The sequence below is a fragment of the Nothobranchius furzeri genome, chromosome 6 (genome assembly GCF_043380555.1).
Source record: "Nothobranchius furzeri strain GRZ-AD chromosome 6, NfurGRZ-RIMD1, whole genome shotgun sequence".
Classification (NCBI taxonomy): domain Eukaryota; kingdom Metazoa; phylum Chordata; class Actinopteri; order Cyprinodontiformes; family Nothobranchiidae; genus Nothobranchius; species Nothobranchius furzeri.
The window spans coordinates 56,888,979-56,909,267 of NC_091746.1; the positions used below are offsets into that span (position 1 = coordinate 56,888,979).

Genomic DNA, 20,289 nt, shown 5'->3' on the forward strand with positions numbered 1-20,289 from the left:
ACATTCTAACTAGATACCAGAGCCACCTCAACTGGTTCTTCTCAATGTGGAAGAGAAGCGGGTCTACGCAGAGCCCCTCCCTGAGCCTTCCGGCTCAGCCCTCTCTTCACCACGACAGACCGGTACAACTCCCACATCACTGCAGATTCATCTATCAATCTCACGCTCCATTTTTCCATCACTCATGAACAAGACCCTATACTTAAACTCCTCCACTTGGGGCAGGGCCTCATCCCTGACCCAGAGAAGGCATTCTACCCTTTTCCGACTCAAGACCATGGTCTCGGATTTGGAGGAGCCGACTCTCATCCCACCTGCTATACACTCAGCTGCTGACTGCTCCAGTGAGAGCCAGAGATCACGTTCTGATGAAGCCAACCATTTTTGTACTAAGAAATATCAGTTTCCTTTCTCAAAGTACTATGAGGCTGCATGGTGCTCAAAATAAGTAAAAAAAAAAAAAGAGAAATGTAGAATTTTTTCTCCTCTAAAAGTCTAAAACTAAAATTGCTCAACTGGTGGAATCTAATGGTGTTCTACCTCTGATAAAACGGTAACCTGCAGCTGTGGGAGTTTGCTGCTGGGAACAAGACCTCATAATGTCATTGGTGGATGAGCTGAAGCCTCAACAGTCCCTTTATCAAGTGCTCTTACTGGTTTTATCAATCAGAAAAACTCTGCTGCCTCATCACTCCTCCAGATTTGAAAGTTTTCTTCTATGTGTCTAAAACTTGCTGGGAAAAGACAAATGTCTTCAGAAACATATAAAAAACACTAAACTGAGCATTCACTGGCTGAATTCTACTGTTAGTGTATCTGTCGCATTAACACAATTGTTTCAATCCAAAAGGGTTCAAATGAACGCAACTGGACTTTTTTTGTTTTTTTAAGGTGTTTTGCTTCTCAGCCGAGGAGCTACAAGGTTGTTTTGGTTGTTTAAAAAAACAACAAAATCTTGAGGGGGTAGGGAGAAGAGGTATTTATAGCAACTTGTAAAGTGCCTGTCTAAACCAATTTTGATTCATCTTCAACTAATATTAAAGGGGACAAAGAATGCAGTTTATCAGCAATCTAAAATCCTTCCTGTTTGATGCTGACCATGGTTGCAGGAGGCTTTTCTGTTCGGACTGTTGAGTATTACAAGTGTACAAAATTTCATAACTGTACAATAAACTAAGGTTTAAGGAGGGGGGTATTTTTCACATTGTAGGGGGTGCTGTTGAGCCATTTTCATTGAGATTTTTTGTGACCTTTAAATATCAAATTTTTCACCCGGCCTGACAAGTTTGCAAATTATTGTGAGTTTTGGGGTATGATAAAGTCCCCAAAAAGCCATTTTAAGGATCACCGGAATAATAAATAATAAACAGAGGAAAAGCATGAGGCCTTCGCAGCGCTTTTGCTGCTCGGGCCTAATTATTGTCTGTTTACAAACAGAAGACGAGTGAAAACAATTTTCTCTGATTTGAGGTTTGGTTTATTTTCATACATATCAGGCCAGATTATATAGATTTCAACAGTTTTTTTAATTTATCTCAAACGAAAATGACCTAAAATCCTTTTTTCACATTTCTGATCGATATGAAAGGTCTGATTCTGGAACTAAAATACTGCACATAGAGGATCTGCTGCTGGTAGCACGATTTAGTGTTTAGGAAGAATGAGTAAACGGATCAGGAAAGATTTCTATTTTTCGGGACGACTCCGGTTGCTAGCCATTTTTTATGCATCTCTGAAGCACTTACACTTCTACGTCAGCTTGAGTGTGGAGTCACGCACACGCTTTGATGGAGATATCTCCTCTTCAGACTTCATCACCTGGGGAGTGTTGCAAAGCAGTTCTCTGCCAGAACAACACAGGGCATAGCACTTTTCTGTGGTATTGTGCCACCATTATAGTCACGTATCCAGCCCATGATAGTGTATTTACTATTATGTTTACATTGTTTTAATGTATTTCAGAGTTTTTTTTTTTAACAGGAATGGAAATGTCCATAATTCTCTTCCACCTCTTCATGAGATCGCCACCTCAAAACGCACGTTTCTCGTCATTTCCATCCTCCAATAAAGTGCTTGCTGCATATCTTTGTGCTCCTTCAGTCACGGGTGAATAAAGATTCATATTTTTGGACTTTTTTCACGGGGCATTTTTCAATCTGTCACTTTTGACAGATAGTTAAAAATGTGGGCATGTCATCATCAGCCTCAGCGAGGCTGTCGGAAAGCCTTCTCGACAACGCATAATGGTGTTGCGTTTCTCCGTACCGACGCGAGAAAAGAAGTATAAATTAGGCTTAATTTTTACTTGGTATTTAATCTTTTTATATGTTAAATTATTGTTGTTTAGGTTACATGATTAATAGTGCAGAATCAGTAGGAAGAATAGTGGCATTTAAAAAGAGAACCTTTTTCTTTTTTGTTCCTTGGTTTGAAATTCCAACTGCTTGGTTTGTTTTTCTGTTGTCTCTTTTTTCATGAGCGCATCAAAAAGGACTTAAACAATAGTTGAGATAAGAAAAAGTTGTGTGATGATGAATGTTTTCGAAAGACCTCTGGAAACAGCACTGCATCCATCTCTGAAGAATCTCAAAGACTGTAATTACTTTGTCCTCTTCAGCAAAAACAACATGCGGCTTCAGACCAAACGGAGATGCAGATGTTCAAGATAAAAACTGCTGTGGTCAAGGTGATAAATACAAAACACTTTCAAGCCGCTGTGGTACTGCTGTGTCATTCGACTGCATGACTACTTCTATGGCTGTCTTTATTTGATAGTAATGCTTTCTTGAGAATATTATAATCAACGCCACTTTACAAATGCAGCCAACAAAAATAGCAAGCCAAATGCGCCTCACCTTGTGTTCCAGTCAGCTTCAGCGTTTTCAGATTTCTTATGGTAGTGAATGAAGTCACACCCCCAAACTTCTGCTCAGCCCATTTCACCAGTTCCTCGCTGTCGGAGGGGAAGTCTTCCGTGTGGATGTTGCCAGAATAACCAAACATGCTAATTAAAGAATCATTTCTTATCTGAAAAGTACAGAACAAAGAAAACGCAGTTTTAACATTTTGCTACTATTCAACTTTGTGTTTATATTAAACACAAAGTTTGTGTTTTCGTCTTAACACATTATTCTCTACTACTTTTTGTACACTCCACCCAGCTGTCTCTTTATTCTCCAAGCAGGCCTCTGTTAAAAAGAAATGTTTGTTATGGTTAAGTGTCCACGAGCCCGGTTGCACAACCCCGTCGGAGCCAAGGTCTTTCCTTTGCTTCCTGAGTGGGGCCAGGAAATGGGACCTTTTTTAGCTTTGTGCGTCACTGCAGTGGCTGGAATCTGGCTCCATACAAGGTATAAATATATACATCCATCCCATCGACTAGACATCAGTGTTTCCTCGTCTGAGCCAATGGGTAATAATGGAGTCTGTGCCCACGAATAAGATGGCAGTGGAATGTGTTAAAAACAGAAAGTGGAGACTGTCACCGGTTTGCTTCTACAAACTCTAACAAAAAGCCTTTGAATAAAGAAACTATATCCTGTAATTTCAGGATGGCCTCTGCCTTGAATAAACTTCATCAAGGCTGATTTATTTTTTTTTTCATTTGATCTGTAACAAGATGAAAGAAGTATGAAAAGTTCCACTGAAGTACTTCATCAGCTCACTTAGTAAACACTTATGCTTACTAACGCTCTAGAAAAGCCATATTTTGCTGAATGCAACAATACTTTCCAAAAGTATTGAGGTCGGAAAGAGACGTTATTAAAAATCTCTTGCAAGTATAAAAGAAAATTGGGGAAAAATGGACCGGGAGTAGAACAGCTCAGCCTCCTGATGTTTTATTCACTGCAAAAGTAATTTCTACATCATCTGTACTTGTGATGTTTTTAAAAGCCCTTGTTAGTAATCATGAAGTGAGCGTGTTGTCTGGATTACACAAAGCCATGAACATTTTGTGTCACAAAGCAGAACAAATGGTGTAAGCCAAGTACGCCGGAGCGAGTCATCCGTTTTTCTGCATAAATATTTGATTGACACAAGATCAGAAATAATGTGGAGGGGAACTACAATCACAGGAGCTGGAAACCCACCAGGAAAGAAGCAAAAGGGGGAGGTTTTGAGACATAAATGTGAGAGAAATATGTACATTGTTTGTATTTTTTAGTTTGATTGTGTTTACAGCACTAAAATCGGAACTGCTAAAATCTGAATAGGTGGAATACGGTTTATGCCACAAACTCCTGTTTTGACGCTTCCTGACTTTTTAGCCAGCTGAATAGCCTCCAGATTGCAGTACCGTTTGTGTTCTGTTGCGTTTTTTTAAGCAATGGTTTTCGGACCTGTCAACGATAATGGTCAACAGGATAATCCAAGCTAAAAAGAAGACACACATTCAAATAAGGACAAAGATTTTTAGTAGTTTGAGTCCACCTACATTCATTCGGAAGGCTGGGCGATGAGACGAATTATTTGACCATCGGCAATGGGCTGAGACAGTACGATTTTATAAGAGGAGATTTGTTTATTTAGTTGTTTGTTTGGCCGTGCGTATGTTTGTTAATGACAGATATTTTACACGTTACGCAAAGAGAACATTGCGGAGGTAAAAAAAAAATATCTCCATCAGCCCATCTGAGCATTATCTCTCACTTTCATGTTGCTGATAATGGCGCGCTGAGGAGGAGCTCGGACAGCGTCTGTGACTCACTCGACGTCGTGCACAAGAGCACAGTGTCGAGCGGGAGCCCTTCTATCTTTCAGAGAGTCTGGTAGAGTTCTGGTTTCATTTGGAGACAAGTTTCCTGATTTTAAAACTTTGCCTTAGTGCTCGTTTTTTAGCACCCGCTTCGAGTGTTTCAGCAGAGTGCGGATCCATCCAGGACAACATTTAAACAGCCACAAGTCTGGCTGAGGCAAAAGCCCAAAACCTCATAACCTCCTCAGCAAGCGCCCTAAAGACATTTGGTTACGCACAAGCTGCAGGTGACCAGCTCAGGTTTACGTGGAGCAGAAGGTATGTGCGTTCGGGTTGCAGCAGGTGAAATGTTCCTAATTTAAGTAAAATCGTTTAATTGCATTGTTTATTTGAAGCACTCTGATCAGCTTGTTTGGACTAAATTTTAAATAAAAATGACTGGAAATTGAATGATTATTTATTATTTTTAAAACAAAAGTGACGGGGATAAATGGATCATTTGACCTCTGGCTGCGAGCAAAGTCTCCCTCCTCAGAGTGCGTCTAAATGCTGCAGTGACTCATTTTATTTCTCCAACTCATAAAAGAAAGAAACCCAGTAGCCTTTGTTTAAAAAAAAGTATTTTGCTTCAACAAAATACCACAAAAAAATCAATGTTCGTTCTTTTACTGTATTTGCAAATCAGTCCCTGCATCATGACCTTGCTCAAAGAGTCACATGCACAAATAAGTCGCCCATCGCCAGTTACTGAACTGATGATTGGCAGTATGAAAAATTATACAAATCGCCCAACCTTATTAGGAAGGTGAGTTACGAACATCTGCTTTGGCGTGCTAAATAACGATACATGCTAGCTCTTTACTAGCCAAAGTTAGCACAGTGTAGAAGCAATGCTAACAGTGTAATCACAGGTTAATATCATGAATCTTTTGTTTCTCAAATGCTAACTCTCTGCTAAGCATCACTTCCTAGTGTGCTAGTAAAAAGCTAGCTTACACAGCCCGAGGCAGAAGCTCATTAACTTACCTTTACAGTTATGAATGTAGGCACACATACAATTTAAACCCATTGTTTTAATTTGATTGTGGCATCTTAGATGTGGCCTAGATCATCTCGTGTACATAGTTGACTGTTATCCTCGGCAGGTCCTGCAGCGATAGCGTACAAATGTCATGGAGAATACTGTTACTGTGACCCAAAAGTAATCTGGCTAAAAAAAAATTTATTTTACAATGTGAATTTTCAAGAACTTTCTGTGACAACCAGAAAAGTCTGAACACCTGCAAGACTTCATGAATAAAAAACATTTTTTTAGATGACCGTCTGTATTCAGGTCAGCCTTGGGAGGCCAAGAGGAGCTGGTGACACTGAGCCAAGCTGTCAAGCTAGTGACGTACTTTCTTTGAAGCTGAACAGATGTTGATTCTCTTCCACCACAATCTGCAGCAAAGCACTATTATCCCCCAGTGATAACAGCTCATCCCACAAAAACATCCTGCAGTTGCAGGCGATGTCGTCCAGGCTCCCGACAGGATATGATCCAGGATGTGATTCCACGCCGCTGTCAGCATATCAGTAATTGACTGCATGACTGCAAAGATGTCATCACGACGATTGGTTGGCCGCAATTTTGCATTCTGGGCTCATTTTTTAATGTTTCAGCTTGTTAACTATATATGTGAATTATTAACAAAAGTGGTTAACAGTTTCAGGCACATCATTTACACACAAGAACGAAGAGTAGATGAAGACAAAATAACAGGAGAGCGTTTGGGATGCAGCTGTCAAATCTGAACTAATTTACAAAGATTTGAAATGATCATATTAAACCAAGTGTTTCCTTTACTTCAGTTTGACTAATATAATTGTTTTAAAATTGGTTTGATTGGATTCATTGGAAATTTAGAGTGTCTAAATGTCATCTTCAAACATAGTCTTCATGTTTCATTAATATCTTTCATCTTTAGTTTGCAATCATTTGTGTTTAATCAGTAGATTCTATCAACTATAAATTGTGGAAAAGTTCTGAACAGCTACTTTAACTGTAGCATTTTAAAGGGGACATATTATGTTTTAAATCAAGTTACAATAGGTTGATGGTCAATACAAAACATGTTATTTGCACAAAATCAGTCTCACATCTTAGCAGCCCTGCTCTTGACAGTTTCAATACCTTCCAGAATAATTATTCAGTTAGAAAAATTGTTACATTTTAATCAGAAACTTTACATACTGACCCAAAGGTTCTAAAGAATGAGTAGCTGCAGAAAAACTTGAGTGTCGCTTCTTTGAATGAGTCGTTAGAAGAATTTGTTTGATGAATGTAGATTCATTCAAAACGTGGCATAAAGGGGACATACTAAGCAGTTTTGCATCTTTTTATGCTGCCATGTGGATCTCTAATACCTCTATAAAGACTCTGGGAATGAATACAAATCTCCTATCCATTTTCTTTCAGTGTTAAGTTACAGGAATTAACCTAAAACAATATGTTTCAGAAAGTGCCCGACTGTGATGTCACAATAAAGAAACAGGATAAAATCAGCTCTGCCTTCTCCAGGCTGGAGGAGCAGTGGCTCAACTCAGAGCTCCTCCTGGATGTCTAAACTTCTTGTCAGATAGAAGCTTATCAAGGGACGAGTGGGTGTGGCCAGCAACAGCTTGTTTTCTTAAAGTGGCAAAGCCCTGAAATGGCTCATTCTGGAAGGTACTGAAAATATCTAGAATAAAACTTATGTCAGAGGGGTTTGGTGTAAAAACATCATGAGCATGTTTTTATCGACCACAGAACTACTTAACCTAAAAGGTATATGCTCACTTTCATTATCTAATTAATAGTCTATTTATTTCATTTAGCATATGAAAATAAACTTGCAGTGACCCCAAAACTGCAAAAAATGCTTGTTTTAGTCATTTTAAAGAGAAATGCATCCTTCTAGAGAAAACTCCATATTTCTAAAGAGTTATTTGGCAAAACTACATTAAAGAAGCAATTCCATTCAGAAAACCTCTCCATAATTATTACCATTAACTGCTTCCTTTTTCTAGAATCCACCACTTAAGCATTTTTCACTCTGTAGTTTAAAAATCTGATGATTAAAAGTCAAAACTCCCTTCCAGGACCCAGTTCATATAAATAATCTGCGAACACTGTATAAATGTCAGAATGTCCTGTTTCATTGGAACATTAATTTTACAGCCAGCACCATCAGCTACTCTTGTTACTGGCCACCCTGAAGTGGCTCTTACTATTTTTATAGTGTGGACGGTAAAAAAATAAAAAAATAAACATTAAAACAAAACCTGCCTCTTACAGAGCAGCCACTGGGGAATATGCAGAGAAAATCAACACTGCTCTTTGTCTCTTTACACAGGCGTGTGCAGCTGCACAGCTGCATCAGTTTGACTCTGCAACACAGCTGCTAGACAGTAACTCTGGAGAGGAAACGTCTATAAATTACACATTACCAACATTTAACTGAGTCTACTGGAGTGCCCATGCCCATATTATTATGGGAATGACCAAATAAATGGCTTAATCGATCTTGTGATCATAATAGTTTGAAATTTTTAGCTAAATTATGTGAAATTACAGAATAAAATAAGCTACTAATGATTTTATGTAGTGTTTAAGCTTTGGCATGATGGTGCATTAACTCTCAGATGAAGAAACACAGACACTATACTCACATAAAGGTTTACATCCTCGCTGGAGCTCTGCTGGTGACCGTATGACTTTTCTGAAGATGAGACGATAAAAATCATCGGCTTGGAGTAGTTGAAATCCAGAGAGAACAGGTTTGGATCCTGAAAGAGGAAGAGAGAGAGGGAAAAGACAAAGACTGAATACAGAAAAACCTTAAAGGTAGACAATAGAAAAAAGACATCTAAAATGGAAAATGTTTTGGATGATAATATAAAAAAAATTAAAATTATTATTCTTTTAATTATTCTTTTTAGGATTCAAAATCTACAGAAGAGGATTAGGGCCACGCAAAAGACGAAAAAGAAAAGAAAAGAGAATTCTGACTTTTTTCTCATAATTCTGACTTTAAGAAATCTGACTTTAATCTCAGGAGTCTGACTTTTTTCTCATAATTCTGACTTTAAGAAATCTGACTTTAATCTCAGGAGTCTGACTTTTATCTCAGAATTCAGACTTTTATCTCAGATTTCTGCCATCTTTCTCAAAATTCTGACTTTAATATCTGAAGTCTGACGTTAATCTCAGAATTGTGATTTTTATCTAAAAAATTTGAGATTCTGTTCAGAATTCTGAGAAAAAAGTCAGAATACTCTTTCTTTTCATTTTCTTTTCAGTGGCCCTAATCCTCTTCCGTACTAATCTAAATTATTATGCACATGTATATTAGACAATAAATTAAACTGAGCTGTAAAAATGACCTTGCATTTTTATAGGTTTCTCCTACAAGAGTAAAAAAAATATACCTTTTTGTCTAAAGTTTCTCTCCTGCTTTGCAAACCTCAACCCCTGCCATTACATTAGCAGACCTCAAGTTGACACAGAAGGGAGATATTTTGCTTACAGCACCAAGTTTAAAAATAGTCCCGGCTGCAGTTTCATTCAGCTAAAAGTTTGATTCCTCTTTTCTTTGCCACTAAAAATCACGGAGCGACGTGACAATCCCTGCTATATTTTTTTAAGCAGCAAAATGTCACAGCGTGCCTCTCCCCTAAAAAAGCGGTGCCAGTCATTTGAGAAGGGCACACATTTAGGAGGGATAAAAGCTGTCTTTCCTGTCTGCTTTTGTAATGACTCAGACATTAATGAGGTAATGCAGCCTCGCTCTATTATTACACCTCTGAGCGGTGCAAAAGGGGAAAAAGGTAATTATTTTCCCTCATGTGCAGTGAGCTGTGATTTCTGTAATTTGCTATTTTTTTGCATGAACACAATGGGATAAAGAAATCTTCTCATTTCAATGATGATTCTATATGTGTCATCTCAACCAGTTGTCTTATTTAAGTTTAATATAATAACAAACCTCAGAATATTGACCCTTTAACATAAATTAACACAAAATGTGACGTCTCATCAGCTATACTTTATTCATTTTAACATAATGGTGCTGTGATTTGCTAATCGCCACCACAGTCACTCCATGAATCAGCCTTAATTACTATGCTCGACATGTGCGTGGGGGGTGAAGCCAGCTTTTATAGGATGTGTTGGTGAGTGGTGATGGAAAAATAGATGGAAATTTAACGATGTTTTATCCAGATCTAACTTAACCCCAAATAATTCCTAGTTTAAATTAGGTTTACTTCCTTGTTATACGAGATAATTGGTTTAGAGAAAAATTAGAAATTCATTAAAAATGCCATTAAAAGAATAGCTCCCATCTTTCAAAGTAGGTTTCTATTGAAAAGAAAAACATGAGCCATAACCATTCCTAGATAGCTGTTTACGTTTACTGTGACCAGACTTTAGCTAACAGATTAGCTAAAGTTGAGTCAAAGTAGAGTGGAAGTACCGTAAATCCTCTAATACAGGCCCGGGCCTGTATTTGACTCAAGCTCATCAAGCTCCAGGCCTTTATTGGAAGGAGGGCCAGTATTAGAGGCAGGCCTCTATTTCTATTTGAGCAAAATGAACTAATGGTTTGCTGGAGTTTTTGACAATTAAAATTGTGCCCACATTTTCTAAGTTAAACACATCTCTTTTAACAACGGTAGTTCTTGCTTCAGCCCTCTCCCCCCTCCCCCTGCGCAGCAGCCGCAAACTCACTGATGTGCCTGCAGCCTCTCGGAGTTCCTGCTGCTCTAAACATTAAAATAATTATTTCATTTTCTGTTCCTCACTTCTGATTACCTTCAATGGTGTCTGTATGTTGCAACAGCAGGTACAAAAACTAACTTGTTTTTATTTGACTATTTTTCTTTCCTGTCTGTTTATTATCTTCCTGCATCTCCTCTCAATCCTAAAGAGAAACTGCTACCTGGGTTCATATATATTCACCTTATGAGCTACCTTTGAACTGCAGTTCTAAAAGATCTACCGACCGCAAAAACAGCGGAGCGCTCGCTGTTTGACAGCCGTATCAGTGATCAGTGCGTCGGAGGACAAGGTGATGCCCGCAGCGCCCCGCTCCACAGCATGCAGCGAAACGCATCAGACGCAAATAAAAGACAGAAAACATTAAAGGAAATTAACTGACATGAACGATCGCGTGTTAAATTAGTTTTTGAGGTGGCGACACCTGATTGTTACTGTGACCGTGCTCAGGACGCAGATCTACCGACCGCGAAAACAGCTGAACGCTCCCTGCTTGCCGGCCGCATCAGTGATCTGTGCGTCGGAGGACAAGTTGATGTGCCCCGCTCCACAGCAGCGATACACATCAGGCGCAAATAAAAGATAGAAAACATTAAAGGAAATGAACCGACATGAACGATCGCGTGTCAGTACCTACGGTCTGGCACAGCGCATTGCTGATCACAGAGAATGTGATCATACGATAATTCAATAGGGAGCGTGGTTTCACAGACGCGGAAGTGAGAGCGTCGGTGAAACGCCGGCTGCTCTAGGAAACCCCTGAGCGTTCGAGCGTCAACGAAGTGACACGGAAATGCCGGGCTTTCCAGAAGTAAGTAAGATAACTTACTATGAGCTGATAGTTCGTTGGATTGATTGGTAGGTTGGAAACTCTGATCATGAATCTGAAGAAACGATGACTGAGCTGTAAAGGCGACTTCCGTTTATAGCCGCGGTTTGTGACGTAGGTGCGACGTGGAGGGAATCCCCGCGAGGGGCATGCTGGGAGTCCCTACTTCGCGGATTTTCACCTATCGCGGCCAGGTCTGGAACGCATCTACCGCGATAAACGAGGGATTACTGTAGTTCATACACCCCCTACTGCTGCTCTCCAGAGTGTTCTGCAGCATAATCAGCACGTTCTCTTTGAACTTGATAGTGTAATGACCTGGCTGAGGTTGTAAGCCAGGTGCATTCTGGGTATTGTGTTATATGTGTTTCCTATCGTTCTGTTAGTTCCTATGTGCTGATTTGCGTGTTGTGTGAGTGTTATGTAAGCCACAGGGAAGGTGATGTGTGTTCTGTGGAGCGGGTTGAATTAGCATGGTTAACTGACACCGTGACTCTGTGTGGTAGGAGCGTGATAGAGGATTGTGTCTGAAGTGTTACAAAGCTTGAAGAAAAAGCCTAATAAAGGTCTGCGTGAACCCCTACTGCCTCCTGCTGGTTGATTTGGGGACTATAACCCTGCCGCTGGGACGCTCGTACTTGCTTGTTACCACATTCCATCCGGCCACAATAAGAGACCGGCCATTATTTACCTCCGCTGACTCCGACACCGGCCAAAATTGGAGACCCGGCCTTTAATTGAATACCGGCCTGTATTAGAGGATTTACGGTAGTTGCAAAAAATGTATTGTTGTTGTCTAATGATGTTAATGCTAATATCTAAGTCTTTACGTTACAGTTTATTTTGTATTAGGTGGTTAATCCAGCAGAAGCTGCCGGATTAACCACCTAAATGTTGCAACCTAAACTGAACAGGCATTTGGTTTTTTAATTAATTGTTTACAGAAACCAGTATTTCTTTTGGGAGACTATTGTTTTAGCTAGTCGTTACCTTGCCTATCTCTAAGAAATCCCAAACCTTGAGCAAAGGTAGGTTTCCCAATCATCCTTTAAAAGGGATCTAGGTAGCTTTGGCTTGCTTATAGCACCCCCTAGTGCCCGTTTGTAGAACCAAAAGCAAAACCTATCTCCTTGCAGTGCATTCATGATCTAAAAGCAGACCAGGCGCGCAGACAGGGTGGGGGACGCGGGGGATCTGCCCCCCCCCAGATTCAGATCGACCCCGATCCATCCCCCCCAACTAAGGCCAGAAAGAAAACAAAATCGGAGGTTTAGCGCTTGAAGCTCCTTTTTCCAATTACATTGAATGCAGCATGACGTAAACAAACACCGACTCCAGAGGCACCAAAGTGGTTGCTGCTAGGATGCAGGATGAAGCGAAAAAGGCAATCAACGATTACTGCGTATTTTAAAAAGACCAACAGTGTAAGTAGGCGGGACAGATCTGTCTGTTTATGCATGTTGGTTCTAGTTTCAGTACGTTGTTGTCAGTGTTGGGACTTGCTAGTTATAAGCGCCAAAGCCTGATTGCTGACTTTAACAAGTCTCCTCTACAAATATAATCCCTCATGAAGTTACTACTTTACATCAGGAGATAGTGGAGATGTGTAACCTTCAGGCTGAGCAAAGTTTGGGAGTTTTTAGAGTTTGAAAATTGCCTCCCGCCGAGAGGCTCCAAGTTGGGAAGAGGAGGAGATGCGCGCAGCATGAAGAGCGCAAATATTAGATCAAACGTATAATTGCCGGCAGGTCTGGTCTTTGTTGACTGATCACTTTGTCTGGTAATGACTGACTGATTATGAAGCAGAATATTGACTCTGATGAAGACATTCACTCGTCCAGCCGGGAAGATTGACGCTGCTGGTGCTGCACGAGAGTGTGTGGAGTTTCCAAGCTCCAAACGTTGGGTTTGATGTTGGTTTAATCTTCTCTGGGATGTGATGGATGAAGAAACTATGGTAAAACACCGCAAACGTGACAGATGTAGCGACAATGTAAAAAAAAAAAAGCCGTAAAAAAGAGGCAGATGCCGATGCGTTAAATATGGAAGTCAAGTGTGCCACATAATCATATTCAGGGTAAAAAGTGTAACAATGTTTTATCTCTACAAATAACATGCACTTGAAAGTGTTCCACCATGTTGTGGAGTCACTAATGTTAATGATTAGCTTTAAGTAGCTGTGATGTGCTCTGCTCTCTCCTGGTCACAAAAATAACAGCCTTCCCCAGTGGCAAGTCAAAGTGGGTGAGTCCACGAATGCTAATTTTCAGTGTGACGCAGATCTGTGTGGCTTTTTCTGACACTGCCGTTTCCTCATCTATTTTCTTTCTGCAGCTAATGAGGGAAAAGGGGGTTGGAGAAAATATCCATGTTCTGCGTTCATTTGAAACTCAAGAGTGACAAGTCATATTTCAAAAACAAGCATTACACTTTTTTCAGTGAACGTAACCCAAAAATTCCTCAATATTTAAGACCTGCGTGCTTCCTATTGAACTAAAAGGGACACTTTGTTTCTGTTCAAACTACTCCAGAATTAATTTCTTTATTGATAGTTTTTTTTTTTCATTTCTGTATTTGTACCTTTTGTTCATATATAAAAAGGGTTTCGGTCAGAAAAACATAAAAAAGGGTGTTCATTTGTGGAACTCAACTTTTAGTGCATGCACTTAAGACATTTTCTGCAGTGGAAACAAAAGCAAGGTTGCTTTTATGTGTTTTTTGAAATATCTGTCACACCTTAATCTGATGTTGTTGTCATTTATCTTTGATTGTTTTTGTAAATATCAAAAGAGATATATCAAGCTAAGAATGTTCTTACTCTGTCTATTGATATGTTACTGATTAGGGCTCGCTCGCCACCTAGTGGTGCTGTCATGGCATTTCCTCTTTTTTTTTTTTTTTTTTTTTTACAAAATATTATTAATGAAAACTTTTAGTAAATAGAGAAAAATAGTTTATGTTAAAAAATATGTCTTTGGTGATGGTAGTGTCTGCACTTAAAGAAAGAGTCAAAAATACTCTATAAAATCGAAATGAGATGAGTGGCATTGCAGCAAATAAGATAGTACATCAGCATGTCTCCTGAATACGGTTTTGTTATCAATTTTAACACCAAATGACACTTTGCTTAGTGGGAGAGTGTTTATTTAAGGAACAAGCCTGTTGTGCAGTCACTGAGCCTGCTAAGGAGACGTTGTGAATCTTTAAAACGAACTTCATTTGCTTGCTACTTGAGCCCACCAGAAAAGAGCTAGGAGGATTATTATGAGCTCGAGCCTGAGGTACTAAGATTTTCAGGCACATACAGAGCAAATTAGGTCTGAGGAGACCGAAGACTAACTGCCAATAAGCCAAACGGATGCATTTAAAAGAGATGTTTGCACACAGAGCGTTATGGGCACACCTTCATATACAGAAGCTCACACACAGCAGCTATCCATACTGGACCACTGCATAATGGCTGCATCTCATGCATTTATTCAGGCAGGTCTTTGAAAAATAGAGAAAAAGAATTAAACTGGTGCAGAGAAAAAACAGCTGTGCACATGTCCGTGTTTGGTATGGAATGCATGAATGGCTTCTATCACGAATTCTAGTATTTAATTTAAATATATTTTTTTAAATTGTTGTCTAGGTGGACCCAATCCAGCATTATTTAATCTGAGGTTTAACTAAAATAAAGAATAAATTAAAGAAATTTGTGAAAAATGAAACATGTACATATGGAAGGATTACTTCACCATGTTTTCCTGGTACTGGAAAAGATCTTAGACCATAGCCCATAAAATAATGCATGCTGATTTTTCATGCACCCACATGCATTATGTAGAAATTATAGTGCTACAGGTCTTGCTTTCCCTTCCCCATGCTGAAGATTTATTACAAAAGAAAAAAAAAACACATTTAAGGATTTCTCAGCAGAAGAGAACTCAACATGAATCTTGAGCTGAAGTAACAAAACACTAGCCTGGCAAGCCAGACTAAATAAATGTATTATTTAGTCTGGCCACGCTCCATTGATGGCTCTCGGTTGTGGGGCGGGTTCTACCGTTGTCTTTCAAATGATCTCTGCATTCCACTGGACAATGAATGTGACATACTCTTGTTTCACTCTGTTGCATCATCCCACCCACCAGGCATATAGAGTGCCCTGATTGGCCCACAAAGTGGATAAAGCTCTGTGATTTGTTCACTAAGCAGATAGCACTATGATTGGCCCACCATTATGGACCAATCACAGCTCTTTGTGTGTTTGAAACCCCTCTAGAGAGCTGTGATTGGCTAGCCAGAGTCCTGGTAGGAGCTGTGGAGGTTCCAATGGAGCATGCCTAGACCAAACTTTGCAAAGCAAGAATTTGGTCTAGTTCACTAGGCTAACAAAACACCTGTCAGAAGATACCTCCAAGGTTTTTACTTCAGTCATGTAGCATCTGCATGCAGCAAATGCATGAATGGCATTTCCTGCTGAGTTAATTGAACCTCCTACAGAGACTACTCCGAGGTGTTTTCCTTAAATACTTTGTTCTGACGAGCTTCATTGTTTCACCGCCTGCTTTGGAGACTTCAAACTTGAACTCTGACCCTGATCACTCACCTTTTGCTGCATTTGTTCCTTCGCTTTCAAGATACAATTGTTTTCCTTGAATCTCTCCCTCTCCCTCTCTTATGAAGGGCCTTTGCTGATGCAGTTTCCAGTTATTCTTCTGACTCTCTCTTCTCAGTTCAATTGGCTCCATTGGTCTTGTCTCGGCCTTCTGCCAGGACCCCTGGCTATAACCATGCCCGTGTGTGTGTGTGTGTGTGTGTGTGTGTGTGTGTGTGTGTGTGTGTGTGTGTGTGTGTGTGTGTGTGTGTGTGTGTGTGTGTGTGTGTGTGTGTGTGTGTGTGAGACATCAATGGGTCTTGCACAAGCAGGCTCTCCTGATGAATTCTGCTTGGCCTGTGCAACCCCTTGATGCTCCTGCTATAATTCACTGTGTGGTCAAGCTATGGGAGTCAATGCCCCCGGTGGATTGTAAATCAGTATGAAAATAAAGGGATGAGGAAGAGGATGATAAGAAACTTTTAAAGGACAAAGAAAGGTGAAGGAAGAGCAAACTTCCCTCCTGGCTGGACAGCTTATCCTATCCTCTGGATATTTGTGTTTTTATGTGCTATGAGTTTATTGTTGTTATTTTTTAAGAACAGCTCAGGGATTTCTGTTAAAACATCCTACATCCACTTCTTTTTTTTTTTCCTGTCTGGAATGATGAATGATAAAACGTCCACTCCCAGTCCAACAAAGGAACATGATATGGTAACTGTGCACTATGACTATTGCAACACCCAGATCCAGAGCCAAACCCGTCATGCGAACTCACCAACTCAAACCCCACGCTGAGTTCAACTGTTAAAAGCAAATGTTGTCTTTAAATTAGATTTATTTTTTTTCCCATGTAACTTTTGTATTTTTCGTGGTTTGACTTTTTAGACACAACAGATTTCTCAGTGTTTTGTAGGGTCAGGACTAGCTAACCAACAATGATGTGAAACAAATGACATTTTTGTTTCAAATGTGGATTTTGGTTCTAAACGATCACATAAACATGTAATCAATGGCAACCACTTTAGAAGCGCGCTCTTATTTTGTCTAAATGACGAGCACTTCAGCCACTCACATGCCGCTTTTAGTCAGAGCATGTGTCTCTGTGTCGGAGAAAGTCGAGGTCAGTTTAATTTGTAAAGCACATTTAAAACTGCTGTTGCTGACCAAAGGGCTTCATAACATGAGGGGATTATAATTCTATTAGAAATTATTCAAATATAAAAACAATGTTAAAAATAGGTGAGATAAAATGTTTTAGACATTCCTTGATAATTGAGCTAATTCCTAAAAATTGGTCATCATAAATCATTTAAAATGAAAGAGGCAGAAAACACCACATCTGTTCCTAATTAAAAGCCACCTCATAACACTGTGTCCTCAACAAAGTTTTAAAATTACTCCGAGTCTAAGCAGCCCTAATATTGGTCTGTTCTACAAACTGGGGGCCTGCTACAGAAAAGGCCCGACTGCCCCGGGACCACCAGAAGAGTGTTAGACCTCAAGGCTCAGAAAAGGGTGGATTGCCAGCTCCAGATCGGGGGAGAGGTCAAGTTAAAGTCACATAGAAAATTGTCCACTGCATTTGACCCATCCCCATGGGGAGCGGTGAGCTGCAGACATGCCGCGCTCTTGATGGTTTAACCCACCAATCCAACACCTTAAAGCTGTGTGTCAAGCAGGGAGGCACTGGGACCCCCTGGTCGACTGAGCTGGTTATCTCTTAGCTCAAGTGGAAGAGTTGAAGTATCTTCTTCACAAGTGAGGGAAAGAAGAAGCAGGAGACTGACAGGTGGATCTGCAGATGCTGAACTAAGGCTGGACAATACATTTCAAATGCATCGCCATTGTGACATCAGCACGTGCAATACGCATATCGCAAAGAACAGAATAAACTGCAATGAATGGTCAGCTCAGATGTTTGCCAGACATAATTCATTTTGTCAGTCAAAAAGAAGCATGAAGTTTTTGACCAATCAAATAGAGCCCTACACTAATTTGACCAATCCAGTGGGTTCTTATAGATTAAAAGCAGATGGCACTTAATTGGGTGGCTAGCAAACACCGGAGTTAGCTTTTCCATTTTCTTCTGAGGCTTTGTCGTTACCTTTGCTGACATGTTTCAACGTTTCACTACCACCTTCGTCAGTGACCTGAGTTAGTTTCGTTTAGCTCTTTCTGCTGATTCTGCTTTCACTCGAGATCCACTGTTTGTTTTTCCTTGTTCGTTTCTTTCCCTTTCCTCACATCTTTTGATTGCAATATTTGCTTTTCTCATTTTACAATTTTTAGTAATTTCATTATTTGTATTCATTTGTTTCTGATTTTTGTTCCTGGGTTAAGTGTATATTTATTGCGAGTGATATCGTCACTGTTATCGTACATCGCAGGTTTCCCTATCGTGCAACCCTACGCTAAACCCGACTGCTGTGGTGAAGATGGAGCTACGCCAGAAAGCAATGCTCTCAATTTATTGCCTAATCTTCATCACAGTCCTCACCGATGTTGATGAGACAGAAGAAGAAGAAAATATCATTTCTATAGCGCCTCTCAAGATAAAAATCACGAGGCGCTTCACAAAAACAAAAAATGTAAAAATATAAAAAAGAATTTAGAAAATGGTTAAAATATCTTTAAAATGAGCAAAAATAACAATTGTGATTAAAAAATGATACAAAAGAGAGAGCGTGAATAGGAAAGAGAAAAATCAGTGGATCCTGAGGAAGGTGGAATCGGTGGGGAGAGCAGAATAGAGAGTGGTGAAGAAGGTCATACAAAAGCCAGCTTGAACAAGTGAGTTTTCAGCTGCTTTTTATGCTTTGGGTAGTGAGAACAAGATCACAAATACAGGCAGCCAAAAAAAGTTTCTTTTGCAGGGTGGCTGGGCTCAGCCTTAGAGATAGGAGGATGAGCCCGGACATCCAGGAGAGAGTCAGAGTAGAGCTGTTACTCCAGCCAGATGAGATTCTTAAAGGTCAGAATGCCTCCTGGACGCCTCCCAGAGGACATGTTTCAGGCATGTCCTGCTGGCACGAGGCCCCGGGGTCGATCCAGGACACCCCGAGGGATGATACTTCCAGGCTGCCAGGGAACGCGGGAACCTGGAGTACTACCGGTGGAGTTGGTGGAGGTTGTTTGGGAGATAATGGTTTGGGCCTCTCTGCTGGGGAGGGTACCCCTGCTATCCAGACTGGGATAAGCTCATGGAAACAGGCTGCTTAAGTCGTGATGCAGGAGTTCAGCATGGATTGTGGCAGCTAACTCGTTATCTGAGGAGATGATTTTGAAAGATGCAAAAGCGAATAAAAGAAAAAAACTATAGTGCGTTCTTGAGCGCCTGTAATACCGCATCCAGCAGCCGTTTGTTGTGATTCATGAAAATAAGTCAACAGAATTTCATAGGGGAATTCTGTTTCTCAGAAACAGCTGAGGTAAAGGTCCTTGGATGTGCCTATTAATGTAAAAAATGTAACGTCTCTAATGCCAGGGACATACTGAGCACATCTCTTTCACGTCTCAAGAGGAAAATGAGAAAAAAACTAATAAAAAGAAATAATTGATTAAAAAACACAGTTGTCTATGAAAGTGTTGCAGGGAGAACCCAGAAGAAAGAAAAACAACCTGAGAAAGCATGCTGATAAAGAAATGACTAATGCAAACTGACCGACAGTGTCGGGAAGTGAAAAATGTGGTGGAGCTGAGTAATAACCGCTCATAGATTAAAAGTTTTCTACAGTAAGTTTTCAATGTCACTCCCTAAGGAGGGGGTCTAAAATCAAAAAGACCCACTATGCTGTCGGAGCTTACAGGGTTTGTGATTTTAGCTGAAAAATAAAAACCTTTAAACACAAAACTGCAACATTCACAGAACCATCTCTATCAAAGCAGTCCTTGTCATTTTGGTGTCTGGTAAATCTCTTTGCTATCTGACTGATAAAGCTGGAAATTCAGATTTTCTAATGTGAGAAAATAGTTCTGGGGTTTTCAGAATCAATGTTGGTTTAGGCACACGATCACAGAATACTTAAAAATTAAAAAAATTCACACGTTAGCTCCACTCTTTAACTGACAGGCTGGAGAAAAATCACTAATGTCCTATCAGGGCATTATTAGTATGAAATTTTCCCTTGGATGGTGTTCAAATCTTAATGTTGACTTTAGCATCTCAGAACATCACATGGCTCAACAATATGTCCTCAATTCAAATGAGTCTCTGTAGATAAAACAAAGCATTAGCAGTCCATCTGTCTTAATATGATGAGTCACCGTATAGGGAAAAGCACAGATTTGACCAAGAAACACTGTGAAACAGCTGAGTGTATTTCCTCAAACCCATGGCAACATGACAGTGAGCCCGAGTGAGCAAAAATCAGCCATCATTTCAT

General features: G+C 40.0%; 1 protein-coding gene across 2 annotated transcripts in view; it reads right to left on the minus strand.

Annotated features, from left to right (window-relative positions):
• The window catches only part of eng (endoglin), a 60,460-nt gene that overhangs the window by 17,594 nt on the left and 22,577 nt on the right, over positions 1-20,289 (minus strand). For both annotated transcript variants that reach the window (XM_015942803.3, XM_015942802.3), the window contains exons 4-5: positions 8,387-8,503; positions 2,856-3,027 (exon numbers count right to left, since the gene is read on the minus strand). In XM_015942803.3, coding sequence (XP_015798289.1) covers positions 2,856-3,027; positions 8,387-8,503 — 289 coding nt within the window. The remainder of the gene's footprint in view (positions 1-2,855; positions 3,028-8,386; positions 8,504-20,289) is intronic.